General features: G+C 43.8%; 4 protein-coding genes across 8 annotated transcripts; 3 read left to right on the top strand and 1 right to left on the bottom strand.

Moving 5' to 3' along the window:
- Positions 1-56: 56 nt before the first annotated feature.
- LOC6542521 (probable splicing factor, arginine/serine-rich 7) lies at positions 57-2,190 on the bottom strand. Its single transcript, XM_001969325.3, has one exon. It carries the CDS (start codon positions 2,030-2,032, stop codon positions 491-493), a length of 1,542 nt encoding a protein of 513 aa, XP_001969361.1. The 5' UTR covers positions 2,033-2,190; the 3' UTR covers positions 57-490.
- A 212-nt stretch (positions 2,191-2,402) lies between these two features.
- LOC6542509 (SWI/SNF-related matrix-associated actin-dependent regulator of chromatin subfamily A containing DEAD/H box 1 homolog) lies at positions 2,403-8,689 on the top strand. Of its 3 annotated transcripts, XM_026979710.1 has the most exons (11): positions 2,403-2,724; positions 2,784-2,944; positions 3,333-3,904; positions 3,963-4,295; positions 4,356-4,623; positions 4,685-4,831; positions 4,890-5,192; positions 5,251-6,686; positions 7,293-7,482; positions 7,549-7,995; positions 8,613-8,689. In XM_026979710.1, the coding sequence occupies exons 1-8, from the start codon at positions 2,592-2,594 to the stop codon at positions 5,875-5,877; spliced, it is 2,544 nt and encodes an 847-aa protein (XP_026835511.1). In that variant the 5' UTR covers positions 2,403-2,591; the 3' UTR covers positions 5,878-6,686; positions 7,293-7,482; positions 7,549-7,995; positions 8,613-8,689. The 3 variants fall into 3 exon arrangements, with proteins under 3 accessions (XP_026835511.1, XP_026835510.1, XP_001969360.1); XM_026979709.1 differs by lacking the exon at positions 8,613-8,689 and having other exon boundaries at positions 7,246-7,482; positions 7,549-7,885; XM_001969324.3 differs by lacking the exons at positions 7,549-7,995; positions 8,613-8,689 and having other exon boundaries at positions 7,308-7,384.
- A 161-nt stretch (positions 8,690-8,850) lies between these two features.
- LOC6542505 (MIF4G domain-containing protein) lies at positions 8,851-11,684 on the top strand. Of its 3 annotated transcripts, XM_026979712.1 has the most exons (7): positions 8,851-9,014; positions 9,076-9,172; positions 9,764-9,908; positions 9,994-10,219; positions 10,287-10,763; positions 10,833-11,045; positions 11,098-11,684. In XM_026979712.1, the coding sequence occupies exons 1-7, from the start codon at positions 8,877-8,879 to the stop codon at positions 11,320-11,322; spliced, it is 1,521 nt and encodes a 506-aa protein (XP_026835513.1). In that variant the 5' UTR covers positions 8,851-8,876; the 3' UTR covers positions 11,323-11,684. The 3 variants fall into 3 exon arrangements, with proteins under 3 accessions (XP_026835513.1, XP_026835514.1, XP_015014992.1); XM_026979713.1 differs by lacking the exon at positions 9,764-9,908 and having other exon boundaries at positions 9,963-10,219; positions 11,098-11,322; XM_015159506.2 differs by lacking the exon at positions 8,851-9,014 and having other exon boundaries at positions 9,097-9,172; positions 9,963-10,219.
- A 201-nt stretch (positions 11,685-11,885) lies between these two features.
- LOC26526406 (mucin-3A) lies at positions 11,886-21,378 on the top strand. The gene is made up of 7 exons (XM_026978485.1): positions 11,886-11,948; positions 12,001-12,366; positions 13,270-13,389; positions 13,963-15,258; positions 15,658-17,646; positions 18,031-18,552; positions 20,023-21,378. The coding sequence occupies exons 1-7, from the start codon at positions 11,946-11,948 to the stop codon at positions 21,376-21,378; spliced, it is 5,652 nt and encodes a 1,883-aa protein (XP_026834286.1). The 5' UTR covers positions 11,886-11,945.
- The last annotated feature ends 139 nt before the right edge of the window (positions 21,379-21,517 follow it).

Genomic DNA, 21,517 nt, shown 5'->3' with positions numbered 1-21,517 from the left:
TCCTTTCCTTTAGTCACCATCGTTGAATTTCAACAATTGAAAATCAGTCTCTCTAGTTTTCAAATACAAGAATTTAATGCCGGCTTAATGTATCTCTATAAAAGCAAATACTTGAGTACTCTTTACAAAAGGTTGATCATACAAAGTTATTAATTAAACTTGGTTTTGTGCCCATTTTCCTAGTAAGACAATAAGATTGTTAGTTTTTAAATTTAGATAAACAATCCGTTCTTAGCAAAACTTAAACGATCTTCAGGATGCACTAGATAATTCCGATTTTCCTGATACCATACCATATTTGTATATATGTACTAAGTATTTCCCTTTAGAAAAAAAATGCTTCAGTTTTAATTAGACTTTATGCTTGGAAACTAGGACAGAGTTGAGTGAAATTGAAATTTCATTTAGGACAATGGGTGTCGGGTTGTACTGGAGACGGGGTGGCTTAAGTTCTGTGTTTATTATAAAGTAGTATGCAATCTCTCTATGTCTAGGGCGAGTTGGAGATGTCCATGTTGTCCGACTTCTCGACGCTAACTGATTTGCGTGACTTCGAATCGGCGCTGGAGCGTGAGCTCTTAACCTCAGTGTCCTCAGAGATGGATTTGAGTTTGCGAGTTTCGGGAGTGCGAGAGCGATCGCGCCGCCGGGATGACTTGCTGGAGACGATGACCGGGTCCTTGCTGTGACTGGAGCGTGACTTACTGCTGGTCGCTGGCGGTGGAGAGGGAGAGCTGCGCTTGCTTCTAGATCGGGGAGAACGCGAAGAGCGCTTCTCGCTGCGGTGTGACTTCTTGCTGCGCTCGCGGGACCGTGAACGTTTGCCATTACCATTACCTCCTCCTCCGGTGCCGTGGGACCGGGAACTACGTGAGCGTGAGGTGCTGCGGCGATGGCGGGACCTGGAACGCTTGCCACGGGACCTTGAGGACCGAGAGTGCTTGCCGCCGCGGGATCGTGATCTCCTGGAACGCGAGGAGCTGCGACGGTGTCGGGATCTTGAGCGCTTGCTGCGAGAACGAGAAGAGTGCTTGCCACGCGAGCGAGAGCGGCGTGAACGGGACACACTGCGTCGCTCCCTGGAGCCGGAACGCCTAGAACGGCGCCTCGATGTGGAACGATGCGAGCGGGAGCGACTGGTGCGACGTTCCCGGGAACGGGACCGTGATCTTGACCGGCGGCGCTTGTCCTTGGCGAGCATTCCAATAACTGGATCAATGGCTGCTGAGATCATGCTCTGCGCCTCCTTCACAATGGTCATGGCCTCCTCAATCTCAGCCTGTGCCGCTTCATTCGATTTTGCCTCCGGCTTGGTTATGGAATACGTGGAGTGGTAGACGCTCAGATGGCCACCCTTGAACTCTTGGCCCTGCATGCGCAGAGCGTGGATAATGCTGGTTTGTTCGCAGAACTCGATCATGCAGTAGGTCTTGTTATCCTTCTCGGCCCATCGAGCGTACTTTACCTCCCCGGCGCGCTGGAAGCAGTCCATCAGATCGTCTAAGCGCCACTCGTTCTTAACATCGCACACGATAATGGTGCGCCGGATCTCCTCGATTTTGCGCGCGTCGTAGAACGAAGGTAAGGCCGGGTACTCCGGCAGATTGAACTCCACCAACTTGGGATCGTACGTCTTGATCACCTGCTGCGGCAGCTGTCCCTCGATGCGGTTGATGACTTCGGGCGGTAGCTTGGAATCCGGCTTTTGGAGCCCCGGCACAATAGTACCATTCTTTAGCATCTCCAGCGCCCGGTACTCCTCGGGAATGGCCAGAACGGGTATGACGATCAGAGCGCGATCGATGAACACCGTGTTGGTCAGATGCTGGGCCACCGGCACACTGGTCGTCTCCGTATATTTCACATAGCATATGCGCGATTGCACCGGACAGGAGACATCACGAATTGTCGGGTACAGGCGGATCTCCTCTATCTTTCCGATGTTCCCGAACAGCGTCTGCATCTGGTCCTTGGTGGCCTGCGGCGCTATGTTGGTCACCTGGATCACACGCGGGGTGTTGCCGCCAGCCATGTTTGCCAGTTTTTCGGTTCGCCCGCGGCTCGGCAAGCGGTTTATTTGCAATGAAAGTGTTTTCAATTAACCTACAATAGCAAGCGAAAAAAGCAAGGGTTGCAAAGAGTCGCAATGTTTCGATTGTCGTACGATTACACGGCTTGCGGTACATCGATAACATCTGGCAACTCCTTTACCAGATCAGTATTTTTCTTGTAATGTTCCTTTTATTCAATTAAATTTAAAAACTTTGAGAGAATTTATAATTACCAATGGTTAAAATTCAATATAAGCAACAATTAAATTGTTAGATATTCTCATGGACGCACACAAAACTGTGTCGAAATTCGATAAATATAAATTTGAAAAATAATAATCCTGTAGGTAATATTTAAATGGGCGGCACAGTGTGACCGCAGTCCGTTACAGAAATAGAAATAGGTTTTATCGGGATAATCAAACGGCCGCACTAGCATGCGAATATTCACAAATACCACCTCAAGATTGTAGGAGTTGCAAACAAAATTCGTGAATAAGGACTGACAGATTGCCAGGAAGTGTTTTGCCTTGTCCCACGATGTCGGACAGCTCAGTGGCCGCATCCGCGTCGGCTTCCGCGTCTTCGCCCGCCAAGTCGAGCCTCAGCGACCTGCGTCAGTTCCGCATCAACAAGAGTGCTTCCTCTGCCGTCGCGAGCCTTGCGAAAACTGGTACTTGCTGAGCTCAAATTCCTAGTGGTACGGCACGGTGACTAACTGCCTGATTTCAGAGCGTGTGCCCGGCAAGAAGCGAATCCAGGTGATGGCCGACAGTGACAGCGATGGCAACGACTCCCAGACACCCAAGAAGAGCAAACTGGAGCTAACTGTCAAGGAAAAGGAGGAGCGCTACATGGCGGCCGCCAAGATTTCGCCCCACTTCGACACAATGGTAGGTTTCCAAACGAAATCCCAACAAGGTGCATCAGGGGGATTCGCGGGGAAGCGCGCGTCTCTGCATCTGTGTTCGGGGAACATGGCGATTTGGTTCGGGCCCGGCGTTGCGAACAGCTGTCGATAGCCAGGGGCGTCGTTGACGGGGGTGGGAACAGCAGTAACCCGCGCGTACTGTTCCCACTATCTAAGGTTGGCCTCAAATTAAATATTTTCGAACTTTATTCCTTATTATTAATTAAATTTGCAAATTTATTACAAATTTACATTAGAAATCTCTAGTTTCCATTATAGCTTCAAATTACTATTTTCTTATTGCCTAAATTTCGATTTTCAATGAAAGGAATTTAAAAGTTGTGTTTATATAAATATATTTTGTTCCGTAGGCCATCCAGGAGTCCCTTTCTCGCACCAATTGGGATGTGGCCGCCTCCGTGCGCTACCTAAGAGAGAACTGCAAGCCCAAAGGCCAAAATGGGCCACTGGGGAAGCCCAAGCTAAAGCCCAGCTCAAACGGGACCAGTGGAACTTCACAAGGCAACTTCTCGGATAACGACCACTCGGACGATGATGATGTGAAGCAGTCCAAGGACCAGGTGTACGACAGTGATGACAGCGATAGCGAGATGTCCACCAAGATGACAGGGCAACGCAAAAAGGTTTTCCAGTTTATGAACGAGGCTTCGCTAATTGAACTGCAATCTGTTAAAACGCTGTCCGAGAAAAAGGCATTAGCCATCATTGATGTGCGGCCATTTAGTGATTGGGCTGCTTTACGCAAAAAGCTGGAGAGCATCAGGATGTCGGGTGATCTTCTGAATTACGCTCAAGAGCTGATTAACAAACAGAACACGGTGGCCACCATTCTAAGTAAATGCAACAACATGGTGTCGCGTCTGGAGAAGGCGATTTCCAATGGTGCTGGTATTGTGGAGCAGCCTAAGCTTCTTAGCAGCGGGTGAGCCATAACCAGCAAACTCTTTCATTTTTGTATTCTATTTTCCTTCCTCTTGCAGTCTACAGTTGGCTGATTATCAGATAATTGGCCTTAACTGGCTCACCGTAATGCACAAACAAGAAATGAATGGCATTTTGGCGGATGAAATGGGTCTGGGCAAGACAATTCAGGTGATAGCATTTCTGGCTTATCTTAAGGAGAATGGTCTCAGCCAGGCTGCACATTTAATTGTTGTTCCCTCTTCCACGCTGGACAATTGGGAAGCGGAGATTAGCCGCTGGTGTCCCAAACTGGTGGTAGAAAAGTACCATGGTTCGCAGGACGAGCGGAGGAGAATGCGAGGGCGCTTTGCTAAGGATGGGTTTACTGGCTTTGATGTTCTTCTGACCACGTAACTAACTGTAAAGACATACAAGAATCTAAGCCATAATGTCTTGTACATTTCTAACAGCTATCACATTGTTGGATCCACGCCAGAGGAGAGGAAAATGTTCCGGGTTTGCAAGTTGGACTACGTCATTTTTGATGAAGCCCATATGCTGAAGAACATGACCACGCAACGCTATGCTAACCTTATAACCATAAATGCTAGGATGCGAATTCTGCTCACTGGAACTCCGCTGCAGAACAATCTGCTGGAGCTTATCTCTCTGCTCTGCTTCGTGATGCCCAAATTTTTCGCCAAGAGCATCGAGGACATAAAGTCGTTGTTTGTTAAGGTGAAAATAAATATTTTTTTTTTTTTAATAAAACAAGGTATAAGTCTCATGTCGCTTGCAGAAGGGAAAATCCGATGGAGATCAGGAGGAGGTGTCACAGTTCCAAGAAACACAAATCCAGAGAGCAAAGCGCATCATGAAGCCATTTGTGCTCAGACGCCTTAAGAAAGATGTTCTCAAGAACCTGCCCAAGAAGCTTAGCCTGGTGGTAAGTACGCCAGCCAAATATTAATATTATAAAACTATAAATCGGTATGTATTTTAAGGAAAAAGTGGCCATGAGCAGTCAGCAAAAAAATTACTATCACGAGCTGGTCGATTATTATTCCAACAACAAGGGCGAGGTGTGCAGCAGCAGCGAAAGGGCCGGCATAGCGATCATGATGGAGATGCGCCGCATTGCAAACCATCCGTTGCTGATGCGTCATTACTTCACCGACGCTAATCTGCGTGGATTCTCTAAGCGCCTGGCAAATGCCAGTTCTTTTAAAAAGACAAACGAGCAATACATATTTGAAGAGCTAGCAGTCATGTCTGACTTTCAGGTCTATCAGATGATGAACAAGCATGTAAGCGACTATCAGAGAGAAATCCCGACTCCAATTGCTAAATTTCTGTGCCTTTCAGGAGTTTTACGACGTTAAAATACCAGATAATTTGATCTGCGATTCTGGAAAATTCCGCTACCTGGATACTTTGCTTCCAAAACTGAAGGAAGAAGGACACCGTGTGCTGCTGTTCAGCCAGTTCACCATGATGCTGGACATTGTGGAGGAGTATTTGCGAATAAGAAAGTTTGGTTTCTGTCGCCTGGACGGTGCGACCGCCGTAAATGTCCGCCAGGACTTGATCACAGATTTCAATGGGGACGATAGCATCTTTGTGTTCCTACTCTCCACCAAAGCCGGTGGTGTTGGCATCAACTTGACGGCTGCCGACACCTGTGTCATTCACGACATCGACTTCAACCCGTACAACGATAAACAGGCCGAGGATCGGTGTCATCGCATGGGACAGCAGCGTCCGGTGACCATTTACCGTCTCATTTCCGAGAGTACCATCGAGGAGGGTATCCTGATGGCCGCCGAAGAGAAGCTAAAACTAGAAAAGGATATTACTTCCAACGAGAAGGGCGAGGTGCACGAGCAGCGGTGTGTGGTCAAGCTGTTGACCACAGCCCTTGGTTTGGATAAGGATCAGGAGGAGCAGCTTAACAATTCACTGAACAACTCCATTGCCTCGCCCGCCAAATAGGCATCCTCGTTGTCGTCATTCTCGTCCTTGTCCCCACCTCTATATTTATTCTGCGCCAGCATTGGATCAACTTGGTCTAATCGTCCTACCGCTGTCAAATCGTGTTAACATCTTTTGAATAATTTTATACCGATCAATATTGTATTTATATATTTTAAACTTGAACGCAAGGAAAGTGAGATCTGGCGTAAGGTTAGCTAAAAGTGGATCATAAATCGAGTTAGCAATTATTCACCGTCATGACGACAACTGTTCTTTACTAGTAACAACAACATTTCCACTATAAACCATGGCAGACAATTTTATATTATTGTTTTATTGATTTGTCACCTTGAATAGTTTTCCTTTTTGTAAGCGTTTATGTATCGAATTGAAACTCTTGTTATAAGGATAAAGAACATTTGTGTACGAATGCGATCATGTTCATTTATTTCTATTTGCTGTGCTGTTCGAGCAGCTCGACAACCCTCAACGGATCGCTCTCGCATTTTCCCACGAGATTCTTTCGGTTGTGTGGTGCAAAGAGACTCGGAGAATCGCTTTCCAGAGAGCCCAACTGTTTTGAAGAGCTTTCGGCTGGCGCGGCGATTCATCAAGTCTTTAGTCTTCAACTGATCGCTCGCGCCGATGATTTAATTTTTAAGTTAAAGCCTGCGCCCAGTGTAGCAGCCAGCAGCGTTACTCACATCCATACATACATACGTGCGAATATACATACATGCCTATATAATACGGCGTACATCGATAAATAGATATACCCCGCAGATATAGTGTCTCGATCGACAGCAACGAACCCATGGAAACCTAAAGTAACACCAAAACCCCATAGTTCCATAATTGAGTGTGTTCAATTCAGATAATATCCCTATCCTTTATATTTTGCTCTTACGAATCGGGATTATGTGATTCATGCATAAGTACATACGTTTCCTCCCCGAATTCTTTCTTGAATTCTATTTAAAAATAGACAAACTGTTTGCGAGCGGAAATCATATTGCCGCGGCGGCGACTAGAACGCTAAATAAATCGGGCCAATAATATGAAATAGTCGTTTTTTTTTTGTCTTGCTGCCAGCCCGCTGATATTATTGGTTTTGACCAGCGGAAACGGAAGCAACGCCAACTGCATATAGGTTTATAGATGTATCTACATAGTGCTGCGATACAGTCATCACTCGCAGCGCTGTCATATACTATAAATATAGATGCGGCGGCACATGTGAGCAGTTTTTGGCAATTGCCAAAGAATACGGCGCACAAGTCGGGTGAAAACAAACAGCGCGTGCAGGCTAAACATGAAAAGTAGTATAGGAACATATAAATAACAATTAATAATCCCCTCATTTTGGATGCGCTTGTATGCGTGTAGTGACCGATCGTATGTGTACGTGTGAGTAATCCGAACAATAACTATAGTATATACATATATAGCGAGCGATCTGCATTAAGTGAGAGAAAATCACACAAAAAGAAAAACCAACGAACGAACACAAAAACGCGAACAAAAACAAAAAATACCAAAACGGAATCGTAATAATTGACGAGCAGACAACGAGCCGAGAACAAGCAGCACAAAGCGACAAACCAAAAATAGACGATACCAACGGTGCGTATACTTAACGAGCCACCCGCTCATATCACTCATCTCACCCTCTCGCTCGCACTCGCACAGCAGCCACAGCAAGAGCAACAACAATAGACACTACAATCAATTGTGATCACAGTGCGTTTGTGTGAGTGCGTATGCGTATCTGTGCCTTTGCATTTGCCGCTGTATCTGTATCTCTATCTGTGTCTGGAAGCCCGCAATCCATAACCATCTTTTTGGGCGTGGAGGGACGCTTCGAAATATTAATTATTTCTGACACTGTTTACGGCTTGACTTGGCGCATGCCAAGCATGATTAAACGAGACACGAAAGAGCGTATCTACGAAGTAGATAAATATCTTTATACGAACAACTAAGCTGCGGCACCAAGCAACAATCGAATCGACGAATAGCAACAACGCACAAACAAACCCATCTATATACTCTATAGACAGAGATAAACAAAAGCTCAAGCAGCAGCAGCCGCAGCAACAACGAAACAATTTGGAAGAAACATTTTTGCACTAAAAGGTGAGTATCCGTTCATCCGGCGCTGATTCATAATACCAGCCCAGCTTATGCCGAGCATTCTGTTTGCCATTTTGAGAATGGACTGTTGAGCAATTAACGCGGCAAGTTCACATCGCTTTGATAGTAGTCACTCACAGGGGAACTAAGCTATGTAGGATTCTCTAACAACTTATGGTTCGTTTATGACAAGTCCATAGTTTTATTGATATAAGTACGTTCCAAGTAAGTAAGGAGTCAAAGATCCATTTGTAATAAGATTTCAAAGTGGCATTTCACAGTCTTAGAGGTCTGACTGTACCATGATGTATGTATCTTTTGCGGAGACTCACTCCGGACTCCTAGTGGGCCGCAGAATAAGAATTACTCGGGGGCTGATGTCATGTTCGGAGACGAAGTGCTCTAGCCAGAGGCCCAGACCAAACCAGATGCAACTCCTACGCTCGGCCATAAAGCCGGTTGCTCGAAGAGATCAAGTATGTAGTTTGCGCCTCCCTCTCGCATCTGGGGTAAACAGTTTTTATGTATCTTTACTTGATATATGAGTAGGTGAACATGTTACGGGTTTTGCTCAGGGCTAAGGCTTTAGATTGTCACGATTCATTTTAATTGGATTTCAGACCCAGCAATCTGAATCTGCAAAAGGGGAAGATATCCCTCACATCGTATTAAGAAGAGAACTCAACTCGACAAAGGAGGAAAGGAAACCAACTATTGTGATATGTACAAATTTACTCAAATACTGAAGCCACACATTTAGACGTTTATTCAACGGGATCCCAGTTGTGAACCGATTAACCGGAGGATAACCTACCAAAGATTAGGCTTTCATCTTCAATTAAGTATACCCAAATAGAGCAGAAGCAGTACTCGAAAATCGCAGGATGGCCGATAAAGTGGAACTGGCCCAGGCCAGCCTGAATGGCCAACAGAATGATCCGCGGAAGGTGCGCAAGTCACCGGAATTTCAGGCCGGCGTTATCTCTCGCGAACGCAGCTTTGTGCGCACCTCGAATCAACAGGTGGGTATGCCATATCGATGTCAAAAAGTAGCCATATTTATATTATTGTTTGTGGTTTCAGAATATCAACAAACGCCGAAGTCTGGCTTTCAACGTACCTGGCAATCAGACGGGACAGATGAGAGGCAAACCAGCCATGGATATCTACAGACCTCCCAGTGAGTTGTTTTAGCCATTCGTTATAAATTCTCTTGTTCGCTTGGCTGCTTGGCGGGTGCTCGGTGATATAGAAGTTATAGAACTCAATATGGTAAAGGAATTGTATATCTCGAGGATATTAAATCGGTATTATTTTAGTGATGGTTTAAGTGATCAACTGTAGATATATGAATTTGGACGAGAAAGGTACTACATTACCACTAACATGTACATACGAGTATGACTATATTTTTTATAAGGATATTGTATAAGGGTTATTTCAGTTTTTTTAACATATCTCTCAAAATGCTAGTGTATGTGGCAAATGATAAAATATCAAAAGGGAAATCTTAAGTGCAATTGCAATCCTATCTTAGTTATAGACTTTCAAACAGCCCAGCTTAAGATGCTCTATTTCTTGCTGCAAGCTTATCAGTTCCAATTCTTACTTACTGAGACCACATTTTTCTTTTGATTCTTTTCATATCTCTGTCTCATACCCTGTACATTCCGTCCCTCCACACAATGTTGTCCCACCCCCACAACATCACATACACTCTTGGGTATACCGACCCTCCCCCACCCAAAATCCCCACTTGACTTTGTCTCAGATGTGCGCGGAGAGCTGGCCGCTCCAGCCGGTGGTGATGGTTCGAATGGTGCTATCGGTGGTGTCGCCAACAAGCTGAACGTCAATGCCCAGGAGTTCACAATGACAACCAGCTCCGGGGCACCGGCCGAGGCACTCAGCAATCGGTAATGCAAAGTCATTTAATGCCATTGTTTACCCCTCTTCCCGTCTCCTTGCAGAGCTAAACTACAGTCTACAACATTCTTCCAGTTCGTCTCTGATCTTCCCGCCCACCAACGGAACCGGAGTCGCAGTTTCACCGGTTGTGGGTCAGTACGGAAGCGTGAATCGCCGCCAGGCCGGACTCTCCCTCGGCAACATGCCGGGCTTGAAGGCCAACCACCGCTCGATCTTGGTGACGTACCCAATCAATAACAGTGCCCTCAGCGGGCAGCTGCCGCTCATGAACTCGCCCTCCAGTGGAAATATACTTCACGTGAGCTATAATTTAAATATATGGCTAAAAGAAAGTTTATTTCAATCAATAAACTCTTAAATTTCAGACAACAAATCGTGTAAAGTTTGCACCTGAGCCCCGAGGTCACAAAGTGGCTTCCCATAATCAGTTTGGTCAGCAACACAACAACTATGCTCAGCCTTACCAGACGAACATCAATGGAGTAGATCCGTACATGAATGGCAATGCACTGCAACGCTCCAAATCGTTGTCGTCGGCGGATGCCCTAACTCGGGGAATGGCCGGTTTGGGACTTGGTTTGGGCAACGAGGTGGCCGACATAGGACAGTTCACCCCAGAGATCCAGGCGCTTATTGACACGGCCCTGGAAGATCCCAATAAGCTGAACTCTCGCTGTCTCATGGAACTGACATCGCAGTTCATCAAACGTGCGGTGGAGAGTCGCCGCTTTGCCCTGCCAATATCACGGCTGTGTCTGAACATCATCGCCCGGGAGCAGAAGGAAACGTTCCTCGAGGCGCTTCTCAACACGTGCCGTCAGTGGTACCAGGAGCGTGAAAAGGTAGAAGGATTTAGCATAAATTGCTTCATGCTCACTTGAACTAAAAAAAATCGATTATCTCGTACCCAGCTCTTGTTTGCCATCCAGGGCATGAAGTCTCCATCACGTGTCCGATTCACCGCCTTTATGGCATTCCTCACGGAGATGTTTTGTCAACTAAAACGTCGGCAGCTCCAGCTGCGCACCCAGCACGAGGGCACTCCTCCACCATTGGTGCTGCTTAGTCTGCTGTCCAAATGTTGCGAGGATTGCGTGCGTCCACCCATTAGATCACTCTCAGAGGTAAGAAATTGTAATATACATACATAACTACGATTATATTCTTAATTTTCAGATTGAGTGCCTGTTCTATGTACTAACCTGTATTGGCCAGGACATGGAGCAGCAGCTGCCCCAGCAACTGGAGTTGCTCATGGGTCTGGTTCGCGATGCCTTTTTGAATGCCGGCGAATCTGCGGCTTCCATTCGGCGCACTCTTCTCCAACTCATCGAGCTGAAGGCCTCCCACTGGCAGCTACCAGGCAATACGGTTCTCTACTACACGCACACTAACAATTAGGTCTTGATTATGAGAAAATAATTGGAACCAGATCTGGACCTGGTAACATGGCGGGGATACGGGCACTTTGCAATCATCAGGACACCATCAGCTATAGATTCTGTTGTCGCATTGCATTTAGGGCCTGGAAAACTTCTGTTCTATTTATCTTATTGTATTCTTACCTAGACATAAGCAATATTTATTTCGGCACCAGCTATAGAGAGAAACTAACCCGAGACTTGCACACTACACACCAAGCTCAGTACCAAATAAGAACGAACGCTTGGATTCGGTATCTTCGGACTCTGCTATAATCTAAGGCTCAACATTTATGTGAATCCATATATTTATGTGTAATAAATCACAGCTAGTCAAACGAGGGCGCAAGTGTATTTTATGCGGGGTATTGAATTATCGGTCATGAGAACAAAAAAGACAACAAAGCAGCTTAAAATGCATAAACACTCTACAAAATTATCTTTTTATTTTTATTTGTAATAATGACCCGCGCTTACCTGTTGAACTGTGTTGAACTACGACCCTGGAGTACCTTATCAGTTCCCTGCTATGTCATTTTCTTTGCTTCCTATTTAAGCACAATCTGAGGCTCAAAAATCCAGAGTCTTGCTCGAGTAGTTGAAATGGTAAGTCGAAATACTTTTGGTTACCGCATAGCAACATTTTTCTCCATTACAGGTCGTTCTAAGTTGTTTTATTTGGCTTGCCCTTTACCAAGGTGCCGTTGTAGCGATGAATGGCAGTGAAATTAAATTCGGGGACGAATCAGCTACAGAATCTGCTGAAAAATATCCTGTCCACTGCTGGCATGATCCTTTTTTCCCGGGCTGTCCATTTCGTCCGGGAGAAGGCAATAATTCCACCACTAAGACTTCAACAGATCCAACAACCCAAAAGACTACGAACGAACCAACCAGTGAGAAATCAACAAAAGTGAAGACAACCACCATAAAATCAACAGCAGAGCCAACAACCCAAAAAGCAACAAAAGATCCAACCACTGAGAACACAACAACTCAGAAGACAACCACCATTAAATCGACAGCAGAACCGACAACCCAAAAGACAACTACTGAAAAGACAACAAAACAGCCAACCACTAAGACAACCACCATAAAATCAACAGCAGAGCCGACCACCCAAAAGTCAAATACTGCAAAGTCTACTAACAAGCCAACCACTGAGAACACAACAACCCAAAAGACAACCACCATTAAATCGACAGCAGAACCGACAACCCAAAAGACAACTACTGAAAAGACAACAAAACAGCCAACCACCATAAAATCAACAGCAGAGCCGACAACCCGAAAGTCAAATACTGCAAAGTCTACTAACAAGCCAACAACTGAGAACACAACAACTCTGAAGACAACCACCATTAAATCGACAGCAGAACCAACTACCCAAAAGAGAACTACTGAAAGGACAACAAAAGAGCCAACTACTGAGAAAAAAACAACTCAGAAGACAACCACCATTAAATCGACAGCAGAGCCGACAACCCAAAAGACAACTACTGAAAAGACAACACAAGAGCCAAACACTAAGAAAACAACAACTCAGAAGACTACCACCATTAAATCGACCGCAGAGCCAACAACCCGAAAAACAACTTCTGAAAAGACAACAAAAGAGCCAAACACTGAAACAACCACCATTAAATCAACAGCGGAGCCAACAACCGAAAAAACAACTACAGAAAGGACTACTACTGAGCTAACCAGTGAAAAAACAACAACACTGAAGACAACCACCATTAAATCGACAGCAGAGCCGACAACCCAAAAGACGACTACTGAAAAGACAACAAAAGTGCCAACCACTGAGAAAACAACAACAGTGAAGACAACCACCATAAAATCAACAGCAGAGCCAACAACCCAAAAGACAACTACTGAAAAGACAACAAAAGAGCCAACCATTGAGAAAACAACAACACTGAAGACAACCACCATTAAATCGACAGCAGAGCCGACAACCCAAAAGACAACTACTGAAAAGACAACAAAAGAGCCAACCACTGAGAAAACAACAACACTGAAGACAACCACCATTAAATCGACAGCAGAGCCGACAACCCAAAAGACAACTACTGAAAAGACAACAAAAGAGCCAACCACTGAGAAAACAACAACTCAGAAGACAACCACCATTAAATCGACAGCAGAGCCGACAACCCCAAAGACAACTACTGAAAAGACAACAAAAGAGCCAACCACTGAGAAAACAACAACACAGAAGACAACCACCATTAAATCGACAGCAGAGCCGACAACCCAAAAGACAACTACTGAAAAGACAACAAAAGAGCCAACCACTGAGAAAACAACAACTCAGAAGACAACCACCATTAAATCGACAGCAGAGCCGACAACCCCAAAGACAACTACTGAAAAGACAACAAAAGAGCCAACCACTGAGAAAACAACAACACTGAAGACAACCACCATTAAATCGACAGCAGAGCCGATAACTCAAAAGACAACTACTGAAAAGACAACAAAAGAGCCAACCACTGAGAAATCAACAACTCATAAGACAACCACCATTAAATCGACAGCAGAGCCGACAACCCAAAAGACAACTACTGTTAAGACAACAAAAGAGCCAACCACTGAGAAAGCAACAACACAGAAGACAACCACCATTAAATCGACAGCAGAGCCGACAACCCAAAAGACAACTACTGAAAAGACAACAAAAGAGCCAACCACTGAGAAAACAACAACACTGAAGACAACCACCATTAAATCGACAGCAGAGCCGACAACTCAAAAGACAACTACTGAAAAGACAACAAAAGAGCCAACCACTGAGAAATCAACAACTCATAAGACAACCACCATTAAATCGACAGCAGAACCGACAACCCAAAAGATAACTACTGTTAAGACAACAAAAGAGCCAACCACTGAGAAAACAACAACACTGAAGACAACTACGATTAAATCGACAGCAGAGCCGACAACTCAAAAGACAACTACTGAAAAGACAACAAAAGAGCCAACCACTGAGAAAACAACAACAGTGAAGACAACCACCATAAAATCAACAGCAGAGCCAACAACCCAAAAGACAACTACTGAAAAGACAACAAAAGAGCCAACCACTGAGAAAACAACAACACTGAAGACAACCACCATTAAATCGACAGCAGAGCCGACAACCCAAAAGACAACTACTGAAAAGACAACAAAAGAGCCAACCACTGAGAAAACAACAACTCAGAAGACAACCACCATTAAATCGACAGCAGAGCCGAAAACCCCAAAGACAACTACTGAAAAGACAACAAAAGAGCCAACCACTGAGAAAACAACAACACAGAAGACAACCACCATTAAATCGACAGCAGAGCCGACAACCCAAAAGACAACTACTGAAAAGACAACAAAAGAGCCAACCACTGAGAAAACAACAACACTGAAGACAACCACCATTAAATCGACAGCAGAGCCGACAACTCAAAAGACAACTACTGAAAAGACAACAAAAGAGCCAACCACTGAGAAATCAACAACTCATAAGACAACCACCATTAAATCGACAGCAGAGCCGACAACCCAAAAGACAACTACTGTTAAGACAACAAAAGAGCCAACCACTGAGAAAACAACAACACAGAAGACAACCACCATTAAATCGACAGCAGAGCCGACAACCCAAAAGACAACTACTGAAAAGACAACAAAAGAGCCAAGCACTGAGAAAACAACAACACTGAAGACAACCACCATTAAATCGACAGCAGAGCCGACAACTCAAAAGACAACTACTGAAAAGACAACAAAAGAGCCAACCACTGAGAAATCAACAACTCATAAGACAACCACCATTAAATCGACAGCAGAGCCGACAACCCAAAAGACAACTACTGTTAAGACAACAAAAGAGCCAACCACTGAGAAAACAACAACACTGAAGACAACTACGGTTAAATCGACAGCAGAACCGACAACCCAAAAAACAACTACTGCAAAAACAACAAGAAAACCAAAAACTGAGAAAACAACAACTGTAAAGACAACCACCATTAAATCGACAGCAGAGCCGACAACTCAAAAGACAACTACTGAAAAGACAACTACTGTAAGGACAACAAAAGAGCCAACCACTAAGAAAACAACAACACTGAAGACAACTACGATTAAATCGACAGCAGAACCGACAACCCAAAAGACAACTACTGCAAAAACAACAAGAAAACCAAAAACTGAGAAACCAACAACTGTAAGGACAACCACCATTAAATCGACAGCAGAGCCGACAACCCAAAAGACAACTACTGTTAAGACAACAAAAGAGCCAACCACTGAGAAAACAACAACACAGAAGACAACCACCATTAAATCGACAGCAGAGCCGACAACCCAAAAGACAACTACTGAAAAGACAACAAAAGAGCCAACCACTGAGAAAACAACAACACTGAAGACAACCACCATTAAATCGACAGCAGACCCGACAACTCAAAAGACAACTACTGAAAAGACAACAAAAGAGCCAACCACTGAGAAATCAACAACTCATAAGACAACCACCATTAAATCGACAGCAGAGCCGACAACCCAAAAGACAACTACTGTTAAGACAACAAAAGAGCCAACCACTGAGAAAACAACAACACTGAAGACAACTACGGTTAAATCGACAGCAGAACCGACAACCCAAAAGACAACTACTGAAAAGACAACAAAAGAGCCAAGCACTGAGAAAACAACAACACTGAAGACAACCACCATTAAATCGACAGCAGAGCCGACAACCCAAAAGACAACTACTATAAAGACAACAAAAGAGCCAACCACTGAGAAAACAACAACACTGAAGACAACTACGGTTAAATCGACAGCAGAACCGACAACCCAAAAGACAACTACTGCAAAAACAACAAGAAAACCAAAAACTGAGAAACCAACAACTGTAAGGACAACCACCATTAAATCGACAGCAGAGCCGACAACCCAAAAGACAACTACTGTTAAGACAACAAAAGAGCCAACCACTGAGAAAACAACACAGAAGACAACCACCATTAAATCGACAGCAGAGCCGACAACCCAAAAGACAACTACTGAAAAGACAACAAAAGAGCCAACCACTGAGAAAACAACAACACTGAAGACAACCACCATTAAATCGACAGCAGAGCCGACAACTCAAAAGACAACTACTGAAAAGACAACAAAAGAGCCAACCACTGAGAAATCAACAACTCATAAGACAACCACCATTAAATCGACAGCAGAACCGACAACCCAAAAGATAACTACTGTTAAGACAACAAAAGAGCCAACCACTGAGAAAACAACAACACTGAAGACAACTACGATTAAATCGACAGCAGAGCCGACAACTCAAAAGACAACTACTGAAAAGACAACAAAAGAGCCAACCACTGAGAAAACAACAACAGTGAAGACAACCACCATAAAATCAACAGCAGAGCCAACAACCCAAAAGACAACTACTGAAAAGACAACAAAAGAGCCAACCACTGAGAAAACAACAACACTGAAGACAACCACCATTAAATCGACAGCAGAGCCGACAACCCAAAAGACAACTACTGAAAAGACAACAAAAGAGCCAACCACTGAGAAAACAACAACTCAGAAGACAACCACCATTAAATCGACAGCAGAGCCGAAAACCCCAAAGACAACTACTGAAAAGACAACAAAAGAGCCAACCACTGAGAAAACAACAACACAGAAGACAACCACCATTAAATCGACAGCAGAGCCGACAACCCAAAAGACAACTACTGAAAAGACAACAAAAGAGCCAACCACTGAGAAAACAACAACACTGAAGACAACCACCATTAAATCGACAGCAGAGCCGACAACTCAAAAGACAACTACTGAAAAGACAACAAAAGAGCCAACCACTGAGAAATCAACAACTCATAAGACAACCACCATTAAATCGACAGCAGAGCCGACAACCCAAAAGACAACTACTGTTAAGACAACAAAAGAGCCAACCACTGAGAAAACAACAACACAGAAGACAACCACCATTAAATCGACAGCAGAGCCGACAACCCAAAAGACAACTACTGAAAAGACAACAAAAGAGCCAAGCACTGAGAAAACAACAACACTGAAGACAACCACCATTAAATCGACAGCAGAGCCGACAACTCAAAAGACAACTACTGAAAAGACAACAAAAGAGCCAACCACTGAGAAATCAACAACTCATAAGACAACCACCATTAAATCGACAGCAGAGCCGACAACCCAAAAGACAACTACTGTTAAGACAACAAAAGAGCCAACCACTGAGAAAACAACAACACTGAAGACAACTACGGTTAAATCGACAGCAGAACCGACAACCCAAAAAACAACTACTGCAAAAACAACAAGAAAACCAAAAACTGAGAAAACAACAACTGTAAAGACAACCACCATTAAATCGACAGCAGAGCCGACAACTCAAAAGACAACTACTGAAAAGACAACTACTGTAAGGACAACAAAAGAGCCAACCACTAAGAAAACAACAACACTGAAGACAACTACGATTAAATCGACAGCAGAACCGACAACCCAAAAGACAACTACTGCAAAAACAACAAGAAAACCAAAAACTGAGAAACCAACAACTGTAAGGACAACCACCATTAAATCGACAGCAGAGCCGACAACCCAAAAGACAACTACTGTTAAGACAACAAAAGAGCCAACCACTGAGAAAACAACAACACAGAAGACAACCACCATTAAATCGACAGCAGAGCCGACAACCCAAAAGACAACTACTGAAAAGACAACAAAAGAGCCAACCACTGAGAAAACAACAACACTGAAGACAACCACCATTAAATCGACAGCAGACCCGACAACTCAAAAGACAACTACTGAAAAGACAACAAAAGAGCCAACCACTGAGAAATCAACAACTCATAAGACAACCACCATTAAATCGACAGCAGAGCCGACAACCCAAAAGACAACTACTGTTAAGACAACAAAAGAGCCAACCACTGAGAAAACAACAACACTGAAGACAACTACGGTTAAATCGACAGCAGAACCGACAACCCAAAAGACAACTACTGAAAAGACAACAAAAGAGCCAAGCACTGAGAAAACAACAACACTGAAGACAACCACCATTAAATCGACAGCAGAGCCGACAACCCAAAAGACAACTACTATAAAGACAACAAAAGAGCCAACCACTGAGAAAACAACAACACTGAAGACAACTACGGTTAAATCGACAGCAGAACCGACAACCCAAAAGACAACTACTGCAAAAACAACAAGAAAACCAAAAACTGAGAAACCAACAACTGTAAGGACAACCACCATTAAATCGACAGCAGAGCCGACAACCCAAAAGACAACTACTGTTAAGACAACAAAAGAGCCAACCACTGAGAAAACAACACAGAAGACAACCACCATTAAATCGACAGCAGAGCCGACAACCCAAAAGACAACTACTGAAAAGACAACAAAAGAGCCAAGCTCTGAGAAAACAACAACACTGAAGACAACCACCATTAAATCGACAGCAGAGCCGACAACTCAAAAGACAACTACTGTTAAGACAACAAAAGAGCCAACCACTGAGAAAACAACAACACTGAAGACAACTACGGTTAAATCGACAGCAGAACCGACAACCCAAAAGACAACTACTGCAAAGACAACAAGAAAACCAAAAACTGAGAAAACAACAACAGTGAAGACAACCACCATAAAATCAACAGTAGAGCCAACAACCCAAAAGACAACTACTGAAAAGACAACAAAAGAGCCAAGCACTGAGAAAACAACAACACTGAAGACAACCACCATTAAATCGACAGCAGAACCGACAACCCAAAAGACAACTACTGTTAAGACAACAAAAGAGCCAACCACTGAGAAATCAACAACTCATAAGACAACCACCATTAAATCGACAGCAGAGCCGACAACCCAAAAGACAACTACTGTAAAGACAACAAAAGAGCCAACCACTGAGAAAACAACAACACTGAAGACAACTACGGTTAAATCGACAGCAGAACCGACAACCCAAAAGACAACTACTGCAAAGACAACAAGAAAACCAAAAACTGAGAAAACAACAACAGTGAAGACAACCACCATAAAATCAACAGCAGAGCCAACAACCCAAAAGACAACTACTGAAAAGACAACAAAAGAGCCAAGCACTGAGAAAACAACAACACTGAAGACAACCACCATTAAATCGACAGCAGAACCGACAACCCAAAAGACAACTACTGTAAAGACAACAAAAGAGCCAACCACTGAGAAAACAACAACACTGAAGACAACTACGATTAAATCGACAGCAGAACCCACAACCCAAAAGACAACTACTGCAAAAACAACAAGAAAACCAAAAACTGAGAAAACAACAACTGTAAAGACAACCACCATTAAATCGACAGCAGAGCCGACAACTCAAAAGACAACTACTGAAAAGACAACTACTGTAAGGACAACAAAAGAGCCAACCACTAAGAAAACAACAACACTGAATACAACTACGATTAAATCGACAGCAGAACCGACAACCCAAAAGACAACTACTGCAAAAACAACAAGAAAACCAAAAACTGAGAAAACAACAACTGTAAGGACAACCACCATTAAATCGACAGCAGAACCGACAACTCAAAAGACAACTACTGAAAAGACAACAAAAGAGCCAACCACTGAGAAAACAACAACACTGAAGACAACTACGATTAAATCGACTGCAGAGCCGACAACCCAAAAGACAACTACTGAGAAAAGAACAAAGCAACCAACCACTGAAAATACAACCACACAAAAGACAACGACTACCGCAAAAACGAATGAACCCACAACAAAGAGATCAACAACTTTAAGGACTACCGGAGAACCAACCACTCGTAAAATATCTACGGCAAAGACTACTCAAGAGCCAACCACTAAGAAGAGAACAACTGAAAAAACAACTCGTGAGCCAAACACTCGGAGGACAACCACCCATAAGACAACAGTAGAACCAATGACCAAGAGGACTACAACCAAAAAGACGACGCATGAACCCACGACAAAGAGATCAACAACTTTTAGAACTACCGCAGAACCAACCACTCGTAAAACATCTACCGCAAAGACTACTCAAAAGCCAACCACTAAGAAGAGAACAACTGAAAAATCAACTCGTGAGCCAACCACTCGGAGGACAACCACCCATAAGACAACAGTAGAACCAACGACCAAGAGGACTACAACCAAAAAGACGACGCATGAACCCACGACAAAGAGATCAACAACTTTAAGAACTACCGCAGAACCAACCACTCGTAAAACATCTACCGCAAAGACTACTCAAAAGCCAACCACTAAGAAGAGAACAACTGAAAAAACAACTCGTGAGCCAACCACTCGGAGGACAACCACCCATGAGACAACAGTAGAACCAACCACCATGAAGACTACAACCAAAATGACGACGCTTGAACCCACGACAAAGAGATCAACAACTTTAAGGACTACTGCAGAAGCAACCACTCGTAAAACGTCTACCACAAAGACTACTGCAGAGCCAACCACATCGGTTAAGACAACAGCAGAAAAAACTACAAAAAGGACGACAGCTAATATGTTTACAACAACTCAGGAGCCAACATCCGTAAAAATTAATACTAATTCTTCTAATCAGAGCAAAACTACCACGGAATCAACCACTACCGAAGGACAACATATTCACCACCAACATCACCATATTCATTATCACAAGCCCGCTGATACAGGTCCATCCTTCCTTCCACTTCCTGATGTTCCGCCTCTGCCTTTGCCCCTGCCTTGGCCGCCAGTCCCACTTCCCGAAATTCCTCTATCTTTGCCTCCTTTACCTCCACCGTTGCCACCGCTGCCTCCACACCAACCATTGCCGGAAGTAAACTTAACAGAAATTTCTTTACCAGAAATTTCCCTTCCTAATTTGCCACAACTACCACAATTGCCGAATCCTTTTGGTGGGTTTCCAAACTTCTTTTGGCGATCATTAAAAGCTAAAAATGAGTCCGCCTTCAATATGTAACAATATACTAAATTATTGTTTTTGGCCATGGAAATGTGAAGAATAATGTGCTGGAAAAGCTATTATTTGTTTATTGAATTTAACTGTTATTTTAAAAATATTACTTATTATTAATATATTTTGCAACTGGTCTTCAATA

This window comes from Drosophila erecta, unplaced genomic scaffold (assembly GCF_003286155.1).
Source record: "Drosophila erecta strain 14021-0224.00,06,07 unplaced genomic scaffold, DereRS2 tig00000055-arrow-pilon, whole genome shotgun sequence".
Lineage (NCBI taxonomy): Eukaryota > Metazoa > Arthropoda > Insecta > Diptera > Drosophilidae > Drosophila > Drosophila erecta.
This window is presented reverse-complemented; position numbering and strand designations above follow the sequence as displayed.

Coding starts and splice junctions, on each gene's coding strand:
- LOC6542521 (XM_001969325.3), bottom strand. CDS start 2,032: ATGGCTGGCGGCAACACCCCGCGTGTGATCCAGGTGACCAACATAGCG.
- LOC6542509 (XM_026979710.1), top strand. CDS start 2,592: ATGTCGGACAGCTCAGTGGCCGCATCCGCGTCGGCTTCCGCGTCTTCG. Junction 4,624..4,684: donor TAAAGTCGTTGTTTGTTAAG/GTGAAAATAAAT, acceptor TGTCGCTTGCAG/AAGGGAAAATCCGATGGAGA. Junction 5,193..5,250: donor ATCAGATGATGAACAAGCAT/GTAAGCGACTAT, acceptor TGTGCCTTTCAG/GAGTTTTACGACGTTAAAAT.
- LOC6542505 (XM_026979712.1), top strand. CDS start 8,877: ATGGCCGATAAAGTGGAACTGGCCCAGGCCAGCCTGAATGGCCAACAG. Junction 9,909..9,993: donor GCCGAGGCACTCAGCAATCG/GTAATGCAAAGT, acceptor ACATTCTTCCAG/TTCGTCTCTGATCTTCCCGC. Junction 11,046..11,097: donor CCATTAGATCACTCTCAGAG/GTAAGAAATTGT, acceptor CTTAATTTTCAG/ATTGAGTGCCTGTTCTATGT.
- LOC26526406 (XM_026978485.1), top strand. Junction 12,367..13,269: donor CAACCACCATTAAATCGACA/GCAGAACCGACA, acceptor ACAACACTGAAG/ACAACCACCATTAAATCGAC. Junction 13,390..13,962: donor CAACCACCATTAAATCGACA/GCAGAGCCGACA, acceptor ACAACACAGAAG/ACAACCACCATTAAATCGAC.